Raw genomic sequence first — 19,418 nt, forward strand, 5'->3', positions numbered from 1 at the left:
CCTTTGACCTCAGCCACACATCGAGCACAGGCCATCTAAGGTTCTGGTTTTTATTTTCATTTAAATTTTCACAGCATCGAAAAACCACAGAGAAACATCTGCATGAGATCAGTTTATTACAAATGACATGATGATAAAAGAAATCCCGTCATGATGACGCGTGACGCTTCGGATATGTGGACATAAAGGCCGTGGGCGGCCGCAGGACCGTCAGACATGTGAAACGGTCGATGAGACGTGAGCACACGTTTCTACAGCCTGGCTGCTTCTCAGCCGCATGCACTGTAACAAAAGTAAAACACAAAGGCAGGTAGCCCAAATGACCTGTAGCAGCAGCAGTTACATCATCACAGCAATGGCCAATCAGGTGTCTGCTGTGGGCGGCGATGAATCGGTACATTCTGGAAGGCTGCGCCAAAACACCACGAGCAAACAAAGCTCAGCTCCAGCTGCCCTCACAGGCGTTCGGCAATGAAAAAGTGCACATTTGGTGACTCAGCCTCAAACTCTCACCTGCCGCAAGCTACAGGAAACATGCACCTTACAAAATAAAAGTCCAGCTTCTTCAGACACGCACATTCCAGCAGATTCAGTGAAGTCCTCTTTTTCTCAGCTCTCTCAGTTCACAAGCTGATGTGAGCCTAGCTTAAACTGTTCACCCTCTCTACAGACCACACCCACTAACGGTGTGTTGAGGCAAATTCCTCCTGAAGAGGTGCAGGACAGCTCTGCGGCTGGATAAATCCTGGACTCACACAGACCCGTCTAATACATCACCTGCCTGCCACTCGCCTGCACTGGTCCTGAGAGTCGCAGCTGGACGATGATTGGCTGGGTCTGCTGTCCTCTCAACGCAAATGAGCTCCTGGCATGCCATGTGTGCCCCGCCCACTGATGATGTCTTCACACAGCAAACTTCCTCCTGTGGAGCTATGCTAACACTTTCCCTCTGCTTCCAGGGTTTGTGCTAAGCTAGGCTAATCGCTCAAGAGGGTTTCACTGAGCGCGCTCAACAACCGGCTTCTACCCACACAGATGCTTAAACAAAAAAACACACACACACACACGCTCCGCCTCTCTGAGAGCAGGCAGTGCTCTCACAGGTAAAACTCTAAATACTTTCTTCATATAAACTTTTCTAACGCAGCCGAACAAGAAATTTACAAGAAATTCAAAGATCAGAAACACTCCAGATGAATGGAGTTACACAGTCAAGTCCACAACACACAGATGTATCACAGGTGAGCCTGATCCAGCAGCTCATGCTGCTCACAGATGAGCAGAACTCAGCAAGCAGAGTCAGCTGAAACGAGGATATAAAGGACACGAGCTGTTCATCAATTGGAGAGTGTCAGTCCTGAACTCTGGAACCAAGTCTGCAGCTTCTCTGACAGAGCAGCTTCGAAAAGAAAAAAATTAATTGTCGAGTTTTTTCTCAGCTGATGAGTCCACACTTCATCATCAGGAATACAGCCTGTGCTCATGACATAACGCTGTCAAACTGGACTCTCTGAGCCCTCACAGATCAGGACGGGGCAAATGGACAGTGGCTTGTTCTGATCAGAGCTGCAGCTTTGCTTCCACAGACATCTGCGGTCTGCGATTAGAGCTCGGCGTGTCAGCCTTACAGCTCATTTCATTACCAGAAACACATGAGGTGTCATAATTAAGTGAGGCAGAACTTGTGGAGAACACCTCAGCGTTCCTTTGTTTCACATGACCCTGAACTATGTTAAGGGGCGAGCCTTTCTATCAGAATCCAGTGTGCCAAACAGAGCTGAGTCTGGTCTCGCATTTCTTTCAATTTAGGTAGAAAGGCGATGCGTTCAGGGACCAGCACAAGTCTGTTCATTCAGCATAACCTGACACAGCTTCAAAGCTAATGCACAATTACGGCAAGATGGCAAAAGAAAATGAGGCTGAGCGTCATTGCAGCGGAGCACCCAAACATTCAGGAAACACAACATTACATAGTTTTCTCTTCTACAGCTGAGCTCAGGGTTCCGTTTCCTGTCTGCACAGCCCACAGGAAGCTACGGCTTTCTCTTCATAAATACAGACATAAAAACAGCAACACAATCTATCTGTTCAAATGCAACGCAACAACAGATTATCAAAGCACAAAGTTTATCGGTATATGTTTGTACATCATCCACGTACTACGGTGGCGCGAGCGGCTGCTTCATTATGGAGCTTTGACTACGTTTGCTGAGCTTGTGCAAAGTGGAAGCAGTTCTACAGATATACACTGACCACGAATGAGAGTTAGTTCTGGACAGTTTCAGTGCATCCACACGCCGCAGCTCCTCCACCCTAACAAACACACACCGGAGACAGGTCGTCACGGTAACAGCCGGAAGGAGCATGACTGAGCTGCTCCCTGTAGACAGGGAAGGGGCGTGTTTGAGGTCTGTTCACAGCTGCAGTATTTACAGGCAAGGATTCATGTGAGAGGAGTCTGCTAGAAACGATGCATGTGGTTCTGGTCCACAGCAGCATTTCACTTAAAATTTGCATCCTTGAAAGTTCACAACTATGACCTGTGGGACACCGAGATCATCACCTCATCACATCGCTCTGACGTTGGAAACCAACGTCAACCAAACTCTGGGTTGGAAACCAATAAATTCAGACCAAAAATTCCACTGATGCACGGCATTTGTCAGAAGCTTTGTAAATATCCATTCTTGCTGCGAATGGATGATAAGTTAGAGGCAGACCTCAAACAGGCCCGCCACAAACCCACACCAGCCTCCAACCACACATTTACAGCTGAAGTCAGCACTGAGTTGTGGATCTGGGTGTTACAGTCAGAGGCAGGGACTGGTGGATGCACAGTTACTTTCCAGAGGTGCTACAGTGGCCTGCTCAGGCCATGTTGTGGGCCCCATCGGGTCCACGAGGCGGTCGTTTGGTGCTTTCGTTGGTGTTGGGGGCTCCGCGAGGTTTGGTGCTGGGTTTCTTCTCCCTTGTGGATGGTCGAGTCTGACTGAGGGATGCTGCGCCGGCTGCTGCCTGAAGACCGCCATCAGGCTCCACAATCGTGTTTATAACTATAACAAGAACATTACAAGAATATTAAATAACACACCAGGGCCAATGAGTCTACTTCAGATAGAGTCTGAGATGATTTATAAGATGTACAGTGCTCAGCATAAATGAGTACCCCCCTTTAAAAAGTACAAATTTAATCAGTAGCTCAATGAACCTAAGAACAATTTCCCAAATTTTCACAAGGCTGAGTTTTATTGAACACTTGTTTAACTCCATAACATGGAAAGAAGGTTAATAATATAACTTCGATCACAAAATCTTCAGTTTTACTCAAATTGGTTAAAGCAAAAATGAATAGACCCCACAACAAAAACTACTACATCTAGTATTTTGTATGACCGCCGTGATTTTCAAGGACAGCACCAAGTCTTCTAGACATGGTATGAACAAGATGGTGACATATTGCAACATCTATCTTTTTCCAGTCTTCAAGAATAACCTCTTTTAGAGCCTGAATGCTGGACGGAGAGTGATGCTCAACTTGCCGCTTCAGAATACCCCACAAGTGTTTGACTGGGTTCAGATCAGGAGACATACTTGGCCATTCTATCACCTTCATCCTGTTCTTCTTCAGAAATGCAACAGTAGCTTTAGATGTGTGTTTTGGATTATTGTTGTGTTGGAAAAGTGCACGACGACCAAGTGCATGCAGTGATGGCAGCATCTTCACCTTCAGTATAGAGCAGTACATTGTTGAGTTCATGATACCATCAATGACATGCAGCTCCCCAACACCAGCAGCACTCATGCAGCCCCACATAAGGACACTGCCACCACCATGTTTCACTGTAGGCACCATGCATTTCTCTTTGAAATCCTCACTTTTACAACGCCTTGTCTCATCACTCCAGATTATAGAGTCCCCGTAGTCTTCATCTTTTTCAGCATGGGCCCTAGAAAATTCTAGGTGTGCTTTTTTGTGCATGGGCTTTAGGAGAGGCTTCCTTTGTGGACGATACCCACGCATGCCATTCCTCTGCAGCGTGCGCTGTATGGTGTCACGTGAAACGGTCACTCTAGTTTGGCTTTCTACTGCTTTAGCTAACTGAAGTGAACTTGCATGGCGATATTCTTCAACCCTTCTCATCAGAAGACGCTCCTGTCGAGATGTTAACTTCCGTGGATGGCCTGGACGTCTCTGTACAATGGTTGCACTTCAATCTTTCTTAAATTTTTGAATCACTTTTGCTACAGTATTTTGGCTGAAATGTAAAGCTTTTCTGATCTTCTTGTAGCCCTCACCTTTTTTTTTGTTGTAAAGAAATGATTTCCTTTCTCAGATTTTGTGACATTTCTCTTCCATGTGGAGCCATTGCTGACATCATGAAATGGAAAGGGATTTTCTTTGATAAAGAATCCCTTTCATAGTCACCTGTCTGCTGGACACCTCTTAAATGAATCATTAGACTCACCTGTGCTTGAATGCCTGTTAATTCAAATTTTGTAGTCTTTAGTGTGGCTTTTCTCCTAAGACTATAATTGGGGTGTCCTCATTTTTGCGACATGGGCTTGAATGAACTTTTTAGGAAAATAACTTTTTTGTGTGTGTAAATAAACAAAACTGGTTTGCAATCAATGGTCCACATTTGTGGGAGTATTTTGTATCTCATAGAAAATGTTGAAAGGAAACTAAAGGTTTTCTGACAAATGTAGTGGGGTGTACTCATTTATGCTGAGCACTGTACTCTCTGGAAAGTGCTGGACACAAAGAGAACATTAAAAAGAACCACAGTTAAAAGTTCAATTCAACTGAAAACCACAATGACGAGAGCCGTTTAATAGTTATGAGGTAGATAAACTCAATTCACACACACAGGAATGATTCGAGCACAACATTCAACAACTAAAACTGATTTTCTGTAAATAAATTCTACAATTTGGTATCCTAATTTAAAAAAGAAAAACCAATAATTTTGCTTTACTATATGTTCTGCTGAGTCAGGCACAGTAATGATATTTTAGCACTGAAATCACTTGAGTTAAATGAGCATAGTGGTGGATTAACCATTAGAAAAACATAAAACATGATAAATAATACTGTTAATTAGGGCAGCTGTGCCATAAATCTTACACTGTGTGGTGTAATAAATTTGTTGAGCACTGTTCATCAGCTCAATTATTAGGCAGTTCTGGAACTTCTTTGTCTTTTTCTTGTGATTTCACTAGAAGTTTTAAAAAAAACAAACCTGTCCCTGAATTTTTTTTGGATTTGACAGACTCAAACTGGACAAAACACACAAATCCAAACCTGAACGTACCTTCAAGCTGCCTCTGAACTCTCCTCAGCTCTTTCAAAATGGAGGTAATTTCCTGCAACAGGAAACAGAAAACTGAGGTTTCCAGATGTTCTATGAAGTTGCTTTTGTGCTGTTTAAATCAGCCAATAAATATGGAGATGAACCTTGTTGGAGGTCTTCAGGATGGGGACTTCATTTTCAGTATTGATCTTTGCCTCAATCTCCTCCCAGACCTCAGCCTTGTTCTGGAACAAAACTCTGAGAGGAAGACACTGTCGAGTCAGTGCCAGCATTCAGAAACCACAGCGTACAGCTCCCAAAAGTGCCCCTTACTATACCGAACCGGACCTGACACCTGAACACCTAATAAGCCTGATAGCAAGTGAAGGGAACAAAAGAAATCATCCTCGTTTTACATCTGTGGTCTGAAGTTTAAATCTTTGTCTCACTGTGAGGGGAAACTAGCTGTTCCCCCAGAGAGAGGCTGCACTTGGACTGAATGGTTTGGGTAAACGTGTTGAATGGGAGGAGGTGGTCATTTCTGTACAAACTAAAAATATATTGATGAAAAGGGATCCTTTTAAGCATCCCCAACATTTCTCAGGTTTGAGCTGCTACAGCCTCGGGGTGTCAGTGCTTCCTTACTTCATTTTCTCGGCCAGCTGCTCTGTGTTCTCCCGGATGGCCTGAGACAGCTGAGACACTGGATTCAGCATCAGGTTGTCCAGAATCACCTGAAAGAGTTCAGAGGGACATGCAGAGGGCAGGAGATGAAGCCAGCGTTGCACCGTCACGTGGCTCCAGCAGGTTACATCCTGATTTCCCAGCACACCAAAACTAACTGCAGCAGTTGTAGTCATGGTAACGATCACACTGGCTATGTTCACACGGCAGCTATGTAGGGTTTCATTACTTTTGCATGATGTTCTAGTCTTGAAACAATGGATAACAGTGCCTTTGTCTAGAGCCCCGCTTCAGTCTGACCCTTGCATGGTGCGAGCTGTAATGATCCCTTCAGCCTCTAGGTGATACTGTCTGAGCATATAGCACAGCTAGTCCTCAGCCTGACGCACCTGCCAGGGCTGAGAAATGAAGCTGGAGTTCCTCTGATGTCCAGCACAGGCAGCACTGAGTCAGTCTTTATGGACTCTGTGTTAAAACAAACACATTAATGCTGATAATTTCTCCTAAATAACACCTGATAGCAGATCACTTGGAGCACCTCCGTCCCATCCAAATATGGTCACTAAAGCAAGTGTCACAGCACGCACATCCATGTTTCAGGCTGCGGTGTACCGCAGTCCCAATTCCTCCGGAAGTAAGCAGACAACAATATTAAAACTAGTGCTCTCAGCCTTAATCTTGTTAAAATGAAGTTAAGGCCATAACCACATTAACGCAGCAAATCTCCGTTAGCGAGTTAACGCAGATAGACCTGTGTATGGGTCTGGACGGCGCTAACGCATTAACGAGCTAACCGCGCTAACATGCTAGCTCGTCATTTTAACAAGATTAACACTGACAGCACTAATCAAAACCTAAATATTACAGTCATTTTAGTGGTTATTAGTCCCAGCTAAAACAAAGCTAAATCTGGGTGTGACAATGGTCAGTGCGATGGGTTACACACAAACACACACACACACACACACGCACGCACACACACCTGGGCGTTTACTGCTCTGTTAATTACACATGAACATGACCGTGGCGCTACAAGCTGCAGTGTGAACGTAGCCTCAGAGGGATTAGACAGTGACCTCTTCGCGGTTCCACGGACGCCGTTGCTTAGAACTGGTCTCTGGCTCATTCATATTTGCGTCCAGGTCCGAGACAGCAGCAGAACCTGGAGGAACCTTCTGGTAGTTTAAACTGGCCTCAGGGATACGCTGGACCAGCTGGAAAGAGAATAAAAGGAGTCTGACTCCGGTGATGAAACCAGCTAGACGGTGATGGCGGTGCTCTGTGAACGCATGCACCAAGTCAACATGCAGCTGCAATGGTGGAGGCAACAGCGTGCGCAGTGAATTTCAGTGCTGCTGGGAGACAGAGCGTAACGACCACGGGGAGGCGAAGGAGGGCGGGAGAACCCTGCTGGGCACCAGCCACGGCTTCACGAACTGTTCCAAAACCAGTAACACCAGTTCATTCACGGTGGAGGCCGATGGACCCGATTATCATCAAAACCACTGAGTGAGCACCAAACAACACCGAGCAGGAACCAACACCATTGGGGCAGGTTCAGGTTCTTACATCTGATTCAGTCACCTGAGAGAGGGGACGGACTCTGTTTGAGACAGTTACGAACTTCAGAGCGTAGGGGTTTTATTCATCTGTTTATGAGGGCGCGTCAGACAGAGCACCCAATGATACGCTGTGGAAATTTGTTCTCTGATTCACACTCTGTGGTTTGTCATTAGCTCCTTTCCGCAGAGGACCACAGCTGGAGTATCTGGCAAATCTGTGAAACAGCCGATAGAAAACACAATAAAGCCTTAAATGTGGTGGCTGGCTGTGAAAAGTGAGAGAACAGGCTTCCACTACAGGGGTCGTGACTTCTGATCTTGTTTTTATTGGCACCTGGAGGGTGTAATGTGTTACAACTGCCAAAAGGTGGCAGTTAGGGCCCTACAGGCTGTTTGGTTGCCACTGTTAAACCATAGAATCCAAAGAAGCGTGCCGAGCTGTGAAACGTTTTTATTCTCATGTAGGGAGTGTGAAGTAGCACAAGTGAAGCCACCTGTCACCTGGCCTCAGGTCATATTCTTTATAGAGCTCTTTGCTCTCAGCAGACCCTCGGAGGGGCGGGGCTTCGAGTCCTTGCTCTGACACACCTCCTCACTTGTTCCAGCTCGGGTTTGTTCAGCACCGCCTCAGCAGTTTATTATCAATAATCTTTCAAAACATAAATAAAACAACACCAATGAGAAGGGAGTGTTAGGATTAGTGATGGCAGGGGAACCAATCACAGGGCACGAGGAGAGATGAGTCAGACACCTGAGATGGTCGGACCCCCCATAAGTATGGACAGGATGGCGTCTGCGAGCAGAACAGAGAAATGAATGATGAGTCGAAGCATGACGAAGGCTTTTCCTTCCAGTCAGACCAGCATCTGAAGTGGGAACACTGGAGTTTGCACTGACCTCTGCTGAGCTAATAAACAAAACCTGAAGACACTGCAACACAACACCTGCTGCTAACCCTGCCTGCTAGTCATTCTATGGCCTGTGTGTAGTGAGAGTGTTATGAGGGATTTTTGTGGCCCACCTCCTCCCTGGCGGAGATGGTGGAGGCTGGCGTGTTGGGCAGCGAGCTGGGAGACGTGGTGGTGCCCATGCTGGAGCTCGGCGAGTCCCCATCCCCAGCGACATCGTGGATTTCCTTCGCCAGGATGGCCAAGTCTTTAGCCAGGTCCTGACTGAGCCTGCAGGGGAAACGCAAACACATGATCACCATAGAGACGTGAGTGACATCACCTTACCGTGGCACACGTGTCAACATGTGACAGTGCTTTTACTTTGCAATCTCAGCGCTGTGCGTGGACCAGTTCTGGTACGGGTCAACGTCATTCTGATCCTCATCCTCCTCCATTTCCAGGGAGACAGACTTGGTCCTGGTGGCGGGCATCCGGTGGCTGTGTGGCGTCTGGTCAGAGGTGGAAGGATGGGAGGAGCGTTTGGCTCTGGAGATACTGCCACTCGTCTCGTATTCTTCATCAGAGGAAGAAGAGAAGTCCGAGCCCTTCTGTCTGCGACGGGAACCTGAGAACAGCCGGTCGTGAGAAACCGCAAACCTCAACTACGAGATTCTGTTTAACACGAGGTTCAGATAAGAGCCGACCATGACTTCCAGAGAGCACCGCTATGCCATCATTCAGTCAGAAACCTCAGACTCTCAGGTGAAGTTTGACATCTCAGGTGAAGTTTGACATCTGATCCTTGTGAGCCTTCATCAGTGATCACCCTGACCCTCGCATCTCAGCTCTTTGTGATCAAGGGCCAAAAAATGAAATTATTCAATTCACTTCAATACTATTTTATATTGTGCCAAATCACTACAGCAGCTGCACAAAGGCGCTGTTCATCATCCATCCAGAGCTTCTGTCTAACTCTACACAGCGTTAGGTTTTGCCTCAGAGCGTTAGTAAGCATGTTTGGATGGCTGTGGCTGTGACAGGACATCAGATTAAAGTGTCTGCAGGGCGAAGCTCTGGGCTGCAGCTGGTATCTGGGTTTGTGTCCTAATTCCTGTTCATAACAAGGGAGCTGATGCTGTTTCCACGGTAATACAAACAGACTCAGCAGCATCAGAAATCTGACGACATTTCAAATGACAGCAAAGGTCAGCAGATCCCACCAGAGAGTCTGTCCTCATGGAGGGTTTTTAGTTTAAGTGCTTTTTACCATGATTCAATTGAATTCAATTTTATTTCCATGACCTCGAAGCACTTTATGTTGTAAAGGTAAAGATGCGACAATGATACGACTCAAACAATTCAGCTCATTGTGAAGCTCAAAAAGTGAGACCGTGATGAGGAGTTTTCCCCGATTTCCTCACAATTGTCCTGATTCCTCTGAATCGTCTGTTTGCTGTTTCACACCAGTCAGCTGAGGCTGCTCGCACTAACTTTTGACAAACTCAGGTTTGCACAGACTTTTTCTTTTTTATCTAACACTTACACCTGGGACACATTGGACTTGCGGTTAGTACCTTGATAAGCTGGCATGAGCAATTGCTTCTCGGAGCTCTGAGACTTACACACACAGGTTGTTGAATTTATACATGAGGAATTTAATTGCACCAGTGAAATGAAATTATTTTCTCAGAATAATTTTTTGGCTCATGCATTTATCATGACATGATTATCATTCCATAATAAAAGGCCAAAAAATTCAAACTGACCAGTCCTCACCTGTTGGAGACGATGGAGCAACTGAAACACCTATGATTAATGCGATTAGACTGAGTGACGGCAGACTCGACCTCTGTCTCTCATCCTAGAACAACTCAGGAGGAACAACTCTGACTGAAACATCAGGAACCCCTCACATTCAGGGTCATTAAGGAATAACTCACTGCTGCCGGCGTACTTGGCTCCGCTCGAACGGGTACGTGTCAGAGGTTGCTTCGCTGGAGCTCCGCCTCCTCTGCTAGCTGCCTGCCGGTTGTCACCCGCCGATGTTTTCCTGGTGCTGACAACAGCCTCTGTGTTCCGGTTGGAGAAAGTGGGCCGTCCTGTGGAGGATGCCTCGGTATCGCTGGGGTTGGTGAAGGAGCTGGTCCTCTTCCTGGGCATCGCTAAGATGTCCAGCCTGGACAGCTTCTTCCCCTCAGTGGACACTTTGGGCGCTGCAGCAATATGGTCAGAATTCTGAGAGCCTCGGTCAGTCTCAGCACCTTCGTTATCTGAAGCTTCACCCAGACGTGCCCGCCGCAGCATTGAGGCTCGGGTCGGCCGTGGCGCTGACAGGCTGTTGGAGCGTGTCAGAACCTGCTGGGTCGCCGTCCTGGGCATCTTCCCATTGTCTTCTTTCTGAAGAGGGGCAATGAGTTTTTTGCTGCGGCTGGATGGACGGGACGTTTCGTGATCAGATGATGGGGTTTCGGTCCACTGCGGACCAGACCCCTGCTGGCCTTCAGACAGATCCAGAGAGCCACGATTCCCGGCACTGCGGCGCATCTGGAAGCGCTTCGCTGCCTCTGCCTTATTTGCTGCACTGGCAGTGATCTGGTTTCGGCGTTTCTCAGAAAGTCGCTCACGGGCACTGAGCTGCTGTCCCTTCTCTTGGATGGATGGACTAGAAGAGGACCTCTCCTTTTGAAGGCTGCTGATGGGAGGGTGCTTTTTAGAAGTTGAGCTGACTGGAGTGTTTTTGCTACTCACTTGACTCACCGTGCTAGCCGTGTCAACATCTGACTCACCAGACAGGGAGTCGTCCATGTGGCTGGACGAACCCTCCTTCTTTGAGCTGCGACCTGAACCAGAGGAGGGGAACTTGGCATCCAGAGAGGATAGAGTTCCTTCCTGAAGGAAGGACTGTGTGTCCTGGATGTTCTCCTGCCTCTGCTCCATGTCTCTGATGGATGGGTGGCTGGAGATGTGGGGAAGCTTCTTCATCTGGACAGTGTCACTGGGCTGGTCTTTGGTGAAACTCTCCTGACGGATGAAGGATGATGTGCAACTGTCTTTGGTTGGAACTGAATCTTTGTCCTGTGTTTGGAGGTTTGGAGCAGAGCTGTTGGGTTTGACTCCCGTCCTCTTGGGTTCGTATCCACTCAGATGTCGGATCAGGACAGTGGTAGGGGGAGTTTTTGCTGGGGGGTCTCTTGTCTTCTCAGACTGTACTGGGCTCTGGGCTTGCTCAGGTTTGCTGGGATGGTCTTCTGAACCAATGTAGAAGCAGGTGGATTTGGAGGATGGAGACACTTTCTCCTGACCTCTAAGCTGAGGACCAGTGATCACTGGAGATACAAATGCAGTCTTGACCTGATTTGTCCTCATCTTCTCTTGAACAGGTCCATCATCTGAGCGACTGGCATCACTCAGGCTGTCTGGGTCCACATCATCCTGAACGGACAGGCGCTGGGTGGAGTCAACTGAGTGGGAGGGACCAAAGGCTCTGTCCAGAGGTTCTTGGCTTTGGTAAGATTCATGGCGAATCATGATGCTTGGGGTGACACCGTCTAGCTTTTCTGGAGGCACTTGGGGCAGCAGCCTTCTTGTCCTGGAGCTGTGGCTGGACTCTGACTCAGAGTTGTCGTAGCTGTAGTTTCCCATCGAAGGGCTCATGAGACGTGAATCTGCAACACAAGTTTAGTCACGTCAGCATTTTATATGAGTTGCTTTAATGTTGCGTAACTACTTTAGTTTTAAAACAATAAGCGGAGTAAAAATAAGACCATGGGTCCATTGCTCTGAACTGTGTATAGATACATTTATTGTTCACTTACAAAACTGCAAATTACTGATAAATTCAAGATTCCAAGTAGACAAACGGAATCACATTTGGAGGTCCATAAACATAAAGCTGAGATAACAGCGGCTCTGTGCTCTTTAAACATGTTTAAGGTATTTTTAACAAACCTCACCTTCTAGACATTCTACTTGAGGTGGAGTGGAACCAGGTTCGGCGTAGCTGTCTGCTAGACTGGCCCAACGTGAAACCCACTTAGGGCCTTCCAGACATGCAGCATGAGCAGCTGGAACCTGCAGAACAAAATATGATGACCAACACCATTTTCAGGAAGATCAGTGGAAACAAACGTCAACATTTACATTCATATCACAAGAAGAAATAGGGAATAACAACATGGTTGTGCAGGCACTGGGATAACAGTGTGCTACAAAGGTGTTTCTCCAGGTTGTACTTCAAAATTTTCACTTTTTTTTTTACCTGTATGGGGCCTGTTGAAGGGCCGCTGATAGAAGATGGGATAAAGCCATGCAGTGAGTCCACAGTGCTACCATCAGTAGGCAGGTTAGCATGCTCATCCTTTCCATCATTTATCACAGGTCTATACACACCAGTGTTCACACCACTGTACTCTGGAGAATCGAGGACACCAAACACCTGTCAGAGCACAGGACATGCATGAGGACGGGCAGAAAAAACAAACAGGAAGAAATAGGAAGGATACAAGGGTCAGTGCATCACTAAGAGATACTGTTTAGATAGGCAACATCGGAATACTTCAAGATACCCTAGGATCATTTCTAATTTCATAAACATTTTTCTATCTGGAAGATTCGGTGAAGACAAGACAACAAAACTGAGATAATCAGCAATGACACAAGGGTTTGAATACAACATTACATAAGATGTGTTATTTTATCAAAGTCCACATCCCTGCTGAAGAATCATACGGCACAGCACGTGTGCTGTGCTGCAGTTTTCCTGCACTCACCACCACTTAAAGACACCCTTTCACGAGCAGCAGGAACAATGTATGCTGCCTCACCCCACCACTATCACAAAGATCTTATTCTTACTGTGTTTTCACTGGGACTTCACCTGATCGATCATGTTACGAGCCTCTTCCACCTCTTTGTCCTGCGACTCCGTCTCAATGGTGTAGGTCCCAGCATCGCTCAAGCTGTCGTCTTCCTCGTTCCGGGCCATCCTCTGGGTACCTTTGACATCTCCTCCACTGACGGCCATGGGCGGCATGGTGGAGAAGGGAGGTCCAGACTGATGTACCGGAGCGGCAGCTGGGCCTGGAATGTTGACTGGGACTGGGGTCTTTGAGATTGCTGGAGGCTGTAATGGGGAGGCAGGGTAGGAGACAGAAGATGGAGCTGGAGGTTCTTGTGTGGAGAGGATCCTTGTATGATGAGGCGATATCATCACAGGAGGTGCAGACATTGGTGGAGGAGTTGTCTTATCCCTGGTTGGGGAGGAGTCATTACGACCCGAATCCTTCAGGAATTCAGCAGCAAACTCCTGGGCAAGCTTTGACTTCTTCCCAACGCTGCCGAAAGGTCGGATGATGATGCCCGATGAGGAGCGAGACGAGGAAGCCGACGAAGCCGCCTCCCCCTCAGTCTTTTCTCTCTTCAGAGAGCTTGACCTCTGAGGGCCACCATGGCTCTGACTCTTCAGAGGAACCGTCACCTGCTGTGTGGGAGGGATGAGGCCGTGCACAGATGCTGGCCTCTCGCCGCCTTTCCGCCGCTCCAACTTGGCTCTGAGTGTGGAGTACGAGTCAGCATGGGCGGGGTTGTGGGTGAAGGACTGAGAGCGCTTCTTGCGTGGGTTGTCATCAAAGAACTCAATGATGAAAGCTTGCTGAGTGAGGTGCTCGGGGGGCGCCTGTTTGGGAAATTCGGTGGGTGACAGAGCTTTAGGAGGACTCTGGGACAGGGGTCTCTCAGGGGCCACGGGTGAGGCAGAGGCCGGTCTGGGTGGAGCATGCTGCAGTGGTTGGTGTAGCTGACTATGGATGGACTGGCCTGATTGGATGACCTGCTGCGACGCCTGGGACAGCTCTGATTGCATAGAGTGCTCAGTGCGGACCGAGTGGTGGGATTTACTCCTTCCTTTGAGAACTGGGTCCTCTGAGTCACTCTGGGTCCCATCCTCATGATGGTGACCTAAAGACAGGAATAAAGATGTCAGTGAGTACTAGCTTTTGAACTTTGAAGCTCAATGGTCACAAGTGTATGACTGAAGCTTTGATAGCCTCAAACAAAGACACAAGTTTAGTGGGGTCAGTAAAATCAGAGAAATATCAGAAGATTCAGGGACCTTGTGTCAATAAATTGTTAACAATGAAGTGCTGGACAGGTTTTATCACCAGCAGAAAGCATAATCCCCGATTACCTGTGAATGACAAACACAGGTATGGTCCGGAACACAGGTGCAACTCTGACCTTTCAGGGTCTTGATATTCATGGCAAGGTCACTCTTGGTGCTGTAAACGTCTTCAGACGGTGGGCGTCTCTTCATCATGCTTACATCACTGTGGACCAGCCAGTCAGCCACCTTGCTCTCTGCTGACATCACCTCTGCAGGTGTGGCCATGATGGCTGTCTTGGTGGGTGTAGCCTGCAGCTTCCTCTGGCGAGTGGAGAACTTGGTGATGTGGTCTTTAATCTTGATCTTCCCAGGCATGCAATCATCAAACTCAATGGTAAAGGAGGCATGGCTCTGAACGACAGGTGGAGTCGGAGTGGGAGGCGAGAGTGGGGCCGGGGGCGTGTCAGTGTCCTTGGTGGGGATCTCATGGAGCTCCGCGCCTGAGGACTTAGGGTGCTGGAAGTCCTTGGTGGGGATCTCAAAGTAGCTCGGCTCACGGTGGTACGAAGGGAAGGCGGACTTTGGCTGACAGTCTGACAGCGATGCAGAAAATTCTGGATCTGCAGAGGGAGCGTCTTTCTGAACATCTGACAGAGGCAAAGAGACGACATCTCACCAACATCATCAATAACGCACCATCAGCTCAATTTAGCTTTATTTATACAGCACCAGTTTACTGCACTGCTCCACTTTATTAAGGTGTGCGTACCTGAATGTGGCTCATCGCTGGTTTGGACTTTACTCCCATAATCCTCCTCTCCCCACCAGGAAGGCTGGCCATACAAAGGAGTGGGCCGACACACCGGCGCCTCTGTCACAGAAACGTGTGATAGGTGAAACTGACGACCAATCAAAGTGTCCCGAGGAGCGTGAACAAACGACTTTCTGGTTTGTTACTAAAACATTTTCCTGAACGAGCAGATTTATAGTAAAAAATACATCAGAACAAACAGCGACACATCATCTGCGTACAGGAACACACAGCGGACAGACTCCTGATCCAGTACTTTTTAGTATTACATTATGTTTTGTACAGTGCAGTATATTTTTGACCCTGTGTGATGTCAAAATTTTGTGTTATTGCTTGTATTACGCCCAGTATAGGGCTTTGGACCGTGATGTCACGGGGGGTGGGCGTGGAAAGGATTTTGGCCCGATCCGCCATTTTGGGGGTCTAGCGCAAGTGAAAAGGGAGCGAAGTCACACACAACAGCCATGGTTCGTATTTGCTGTGTGGTCGGCTGCAATGTTCGATCACACGACCGGCAAGAGAATAAGGTTGAAAATGGTTTATCTTTTCATTCTTTCCCAACCTGGAAGCAACATGAGCAGCTCGTGTATTGATGTTACCAAACGAAGGCGTCTAGCCTGGATAGCAGCTGTGAGACGAGCTGACGTGCAGCTCTCTTCCATCTCCAAATATCTGTTGGTGCTCCAGACATTTTCATTCTGGTAAGTTCTAAATATGTTCATATCACTCTTTATAGCCTATTAGTATTATTTTCTATGCGCTCTGAGCTCATAGCAAATTAGAACAAACATCCTACTGAGTGATTTTGCAGAACTACCTTCTATTTATAGAGATGCTAATTATTTGGCATTATTGCAGCAAACCAGCCTATGAAATGGATGAAACATCGTGACTGGGTTCCAGCGCTACACAAGGGACCTGCTGCAAACATACCACCATGCCAATCAGATTCTTCTTCCATGTGAGGGTGAAGAGTTGACCCTTCTGGATAAGATGGTGAAGGTTTGCTGCGTTTTGGTGAACAGTGTGATAATAAAACCAGGGAAGAATGAAACCTGCTCCTGTTAAATATTCTTAAGTCTTGTGCTGTTAAAATTGCTGTATTTTTTCAAAAGATACAGTAAATAAAGTAATGTTAGTAGTGGGTGATGTCATGTAAACACTCATGATTTTGTGTAAACATTTTGTCATTTGTAAACTATAAATGACATGGATTCTACATTGTAACTGATGTGATGTTCTATAAGGTGGTTTCAATAAAATAAAAAAAAAGAGGCAAAAATTAGTTTGTTTCTTTATTCAACTTTTGAACAGTGGTACTCAGTCAGTATATATTCAGTAAATGCAAATTATTTACACGGCAGTGCACTACAGGCATAAATGTAGACCCCTAGATAAAACATTATGGGTCATTCCCACAACCCACAGCTGTGTTCCAGCAAAGTATCCAATAGCAGTGACAACTCCTCCAAAGTAGCAGCTGGGATTTTTCTGTTTTGAGGACGGCTCCTTTTACCTGTCACTACAGATGGTCTGTTTAGGTTTTGATCAAGAGCCTTTTTTTGGGCAGCTGAAGAGGAGAAGTCTATCTTATGGCCAACCTCTGGCTGTATCTTGGTCATATTACCCAGCAACACCCAGTATGCAGGTTCATCTGTAACAGTCCTTGTGCCACGGATCAACACTGTTGCTTCTACATTAAACAGAAGAGCAGCGACATGGCTGCAGGTCTCTGCGACTCCGGCCTTACAGCTGCAGTGGGCGGCTTCAACCTTCCCTGTGATGCTCACGGTGACCCATGGCTGCAATGCTGGTTCATTCAGTCTTTGAGAGTGCAGGACCTGAAACACACACAGACAAAGTTCATTTAAAGACAAGAACTATGAGCCAAGGCCGACGTAAAGGTGTTTTATCTACTTTATCATAAATGTAACAAAGTGTTTAGAAAGTTAGCACATAGATGTAATTTTTCATTTCTTTATGTGTCCATCAAAAGAACGCTGCATGTTATAGTGTAAATCTGCCTGCAGAAAATGAACCTAAAGTATGTACCGGTAATGCAAGGATCTCATCACTTTAGAGATGGAAAAAGCATAAAGTGACAATTATGAATCCCTTAATATGATAAGGAGATTCTGCAGGTCATTGATCAATATATAAAATTAAAATAAATTGTATTTTTAGTGACACAAGATACAAACATGGAAGCAAGATGTTTAATTAGGATTATTTATAATAAATATGAATAAGTTAGTGCAATTTCTTTAACCATAAAGAATAACAATCCTTCAGGAGAATGTCTCATCAATGCACTGAACTCGCAATGTTATCCACCTAACAGCCTCCACATGTTCTCACTGTAATTTCCCCTCATGAATGAATTTATGCTGCACTAATCTGAATCTTTGCAAGGAAATCAAACGCATTTCACTCGCAGTACTCGAGTTGACTTACCTTTGCTTGAATGACGACTTGTACGCGCTGATTCCACAGATAAGGTACGAAAATATGTCAGGCTACGTCAGTAGCGGTTGGTCTTCAGGGTTTCTACTCCACGGCCCTATTTCATACTGGTCCACATTTCCAATGCACGCTATTTTCTGCAAGTACCGCTGCTTCGCCTCTGAATGAAATCGGTCTCTATACAGTTCATTCTCTTTTGAGCTGCTTTTAAGCATCTTTCTTGTAGTCGTCGTTCCAACACAGTGTGTTTGGTTTGATTCGTAGACCCCGAAAATGGCGCTGCGCTCCCATAATGCATTGCGGCGTGACGTCAACTCCAAAGCCCTATTGTTAGGAGTACATTTGATACACAGTATATTTACTGCCAGTACTGTTGCTGTATTATTGTTACCCTGTGTGAGGCTCTTGGTACTCTGCGCTTTCTCGCCTCTCGCCCGCTCGTCCACGTCGCTCTTCTTCCCCTCTGAAGGCTTTAGGCTCATCTGCAGCTGACTGCTGTACTTCTCATGCTGAAACAGAAGAACGAGGCAAACGTACTCACGGTACTGCATGTGCTCACGGTACTGTACATGCTGTGTGTAGTCATGAGAAATTCATGACGCTCTGAGTAGTTTTGGAAATGCAAACTAAATGCAGTTAAACAAGGAAATTAAATAACACCCTCTATGCAGTAATTTGTACAATAGAAAACACACACCCACAAACACCAACCTTTAGGGCCTCCTCTGGGACTTTGTGTTGACTTTTCTCCAGAACGTAGACGTGAGAATGTGAACAACAGCTCAGAAAAATATTAAAATTATCACACACACACACACACACACACACACACACACACACACACACACACACTGACATCCACACACACGCACAGAAACACACACACGCACACAGACACGCACACAAACAGTGCGTGTGTGCGTCTGAAGGATATCGTATCCGAAGCGGATGATGTCGGACAGTTTGAGGGTGATGTAGGTCTGATCAGGAATCCGAAGGTCGTTTACAAATGTCTGCAGGAAACAAACAAACAAACAAACAAACAAACAAACAAACAAACGTCCAGGTGAAACTTTCTGATTATGATGTTGAAGTCCACTCTGAAGGTTTTCACTCTTTTGTGATTTTACAGTTCTTGCCTGTTTAAATGAAAGTGGAATTAATTTTTTTTAAGTTAATAAAAAAAAAAATCTTTGTACTGTAACCTGTGACTTTAGGCATCACCACCCCCCACCTGTGTTTGCTGCTGATTGGTGGATACCTATGATAATGTACTGATATGTTGTGTATGGCTCACCCCATTGAGGCTGCCCAGGTCCTTCACCAGGTGTTCATCAGTGGTCGGGTTGTAGTTGATGACAGCATGCTGTTTGTCCACACTGCGAGACTGAGACACACACACATACAACTCTTTTTGCTTACTTTCACTGCGACTCAAACAAGACACCATTACAACTTCCTTTTTCAGACCAACCTAGAGGGAGGCAATTTCTACTAACCCGAACACCTGCACAGGTCAGCCTCACCTGAAGCATCAGCTCGCAGTCCTCTCGGCCCACAAAAATCATCTCTCGGGGGAGGCGGTGTCGAGTCCCCGAACTGCTTACCAGGAACCAT

At 46.5% G+C, this 19,418-nt stretch overlaps 1 protein-coding gene across 5 annotated transcripts; it reads right to left on the minus strand.

Moving 5' to 3' along the window:
- Positions 1-99: 99 nt before the first annotated feature.
- cep170bb (centrosomal protein 170Bb) lies at positions 100-19,412 on the minus strand. 5 transcript variants are annotated; one of them, XM_013907845.1, is made up of 19 exons: positions 19,328-19,412; positions 19,099-19,188; positions 18,736-18,814; positions 18,513-18,571; positions 18,193-18,310; positions 15,297-15,398; positions 14,662-15,174; positions 13,304-14,382; positions 12,686-12,862; positions 12,381-12,498; positions 10,368-12,092; positions 8,809-9,052; positions 8,559-8,715; positions 8,289-8,330; positions 7,052-7,189; positions 5,937-6,025; positions 5,456-5,549; positions 5,313-5,364; positions 100-3,053 (listed from the first exon to the last, which is right to left on the minus strand). In XM_013907845.1, exons 1-19 carry the CDS (start codon positions 19,367-19,369, stop codon positions 2,869-2,871), a joined length of 5,103 nt encoding a protein of 1,700 aa, XP_013763299.1. In that variant the 5' UTR covers positions 19,370-19,412; the 3' UTR covers positions 100-2,868. The 5 variants fall into 5 exon arrangements, with proteins under 5 accessions (XP_013763299.1, XP_005754406.1, XP_005754407.1 ...); XM_005754349.1 differs by lacking the exon at positions 8,289-8,330; XM_005754350.1 differs by lacking the exon at positions 7,052-7,189.
- Between the last annotated feature and the right edge of the window lie 6 nt (positions 19,413-19,418).

Source organism: Pundamilia nyererei, unplaced genomic scaffold (assembly GCF_000239375.1).
Source record: "Pundamilia nyererei isolate P.nyererei 1_Seehausen unplaced genomic scaffold, PunNye1.0 scaffold00550, whole genome shotgun sequence".
NCBI classification, from domain to species: domain Eukaryota; kingdom Metazoa; phylum Chordata; class Actinopteri; order Cichliformes; family Cichlidae; genus Pundamilia; species Pundamilia nyererei.

Coding starts and splice junctions, on each gene's coding strand:
- cep170bb (XM_013907845.1), bottom strand. CDS start 19,369: ATGATTTTTGTGGGCCGAGAGGACTGCGAGCTGATGCTTCAG. Junction 18,815..19,098: donor ACCTGGGCAGCCTCAATGGG/GTGAGCCATACA, acceptor TGTTTCCTGCAG/ACATTTGTAAACGACCTTCG. Junction 12,863..13,303: donor CTCGTAACATGATCGATCAG/GTGAAGTCCCAG, acceptor GTGCTCTGACAG/GTGTTTGGTGTCCTCGATTC.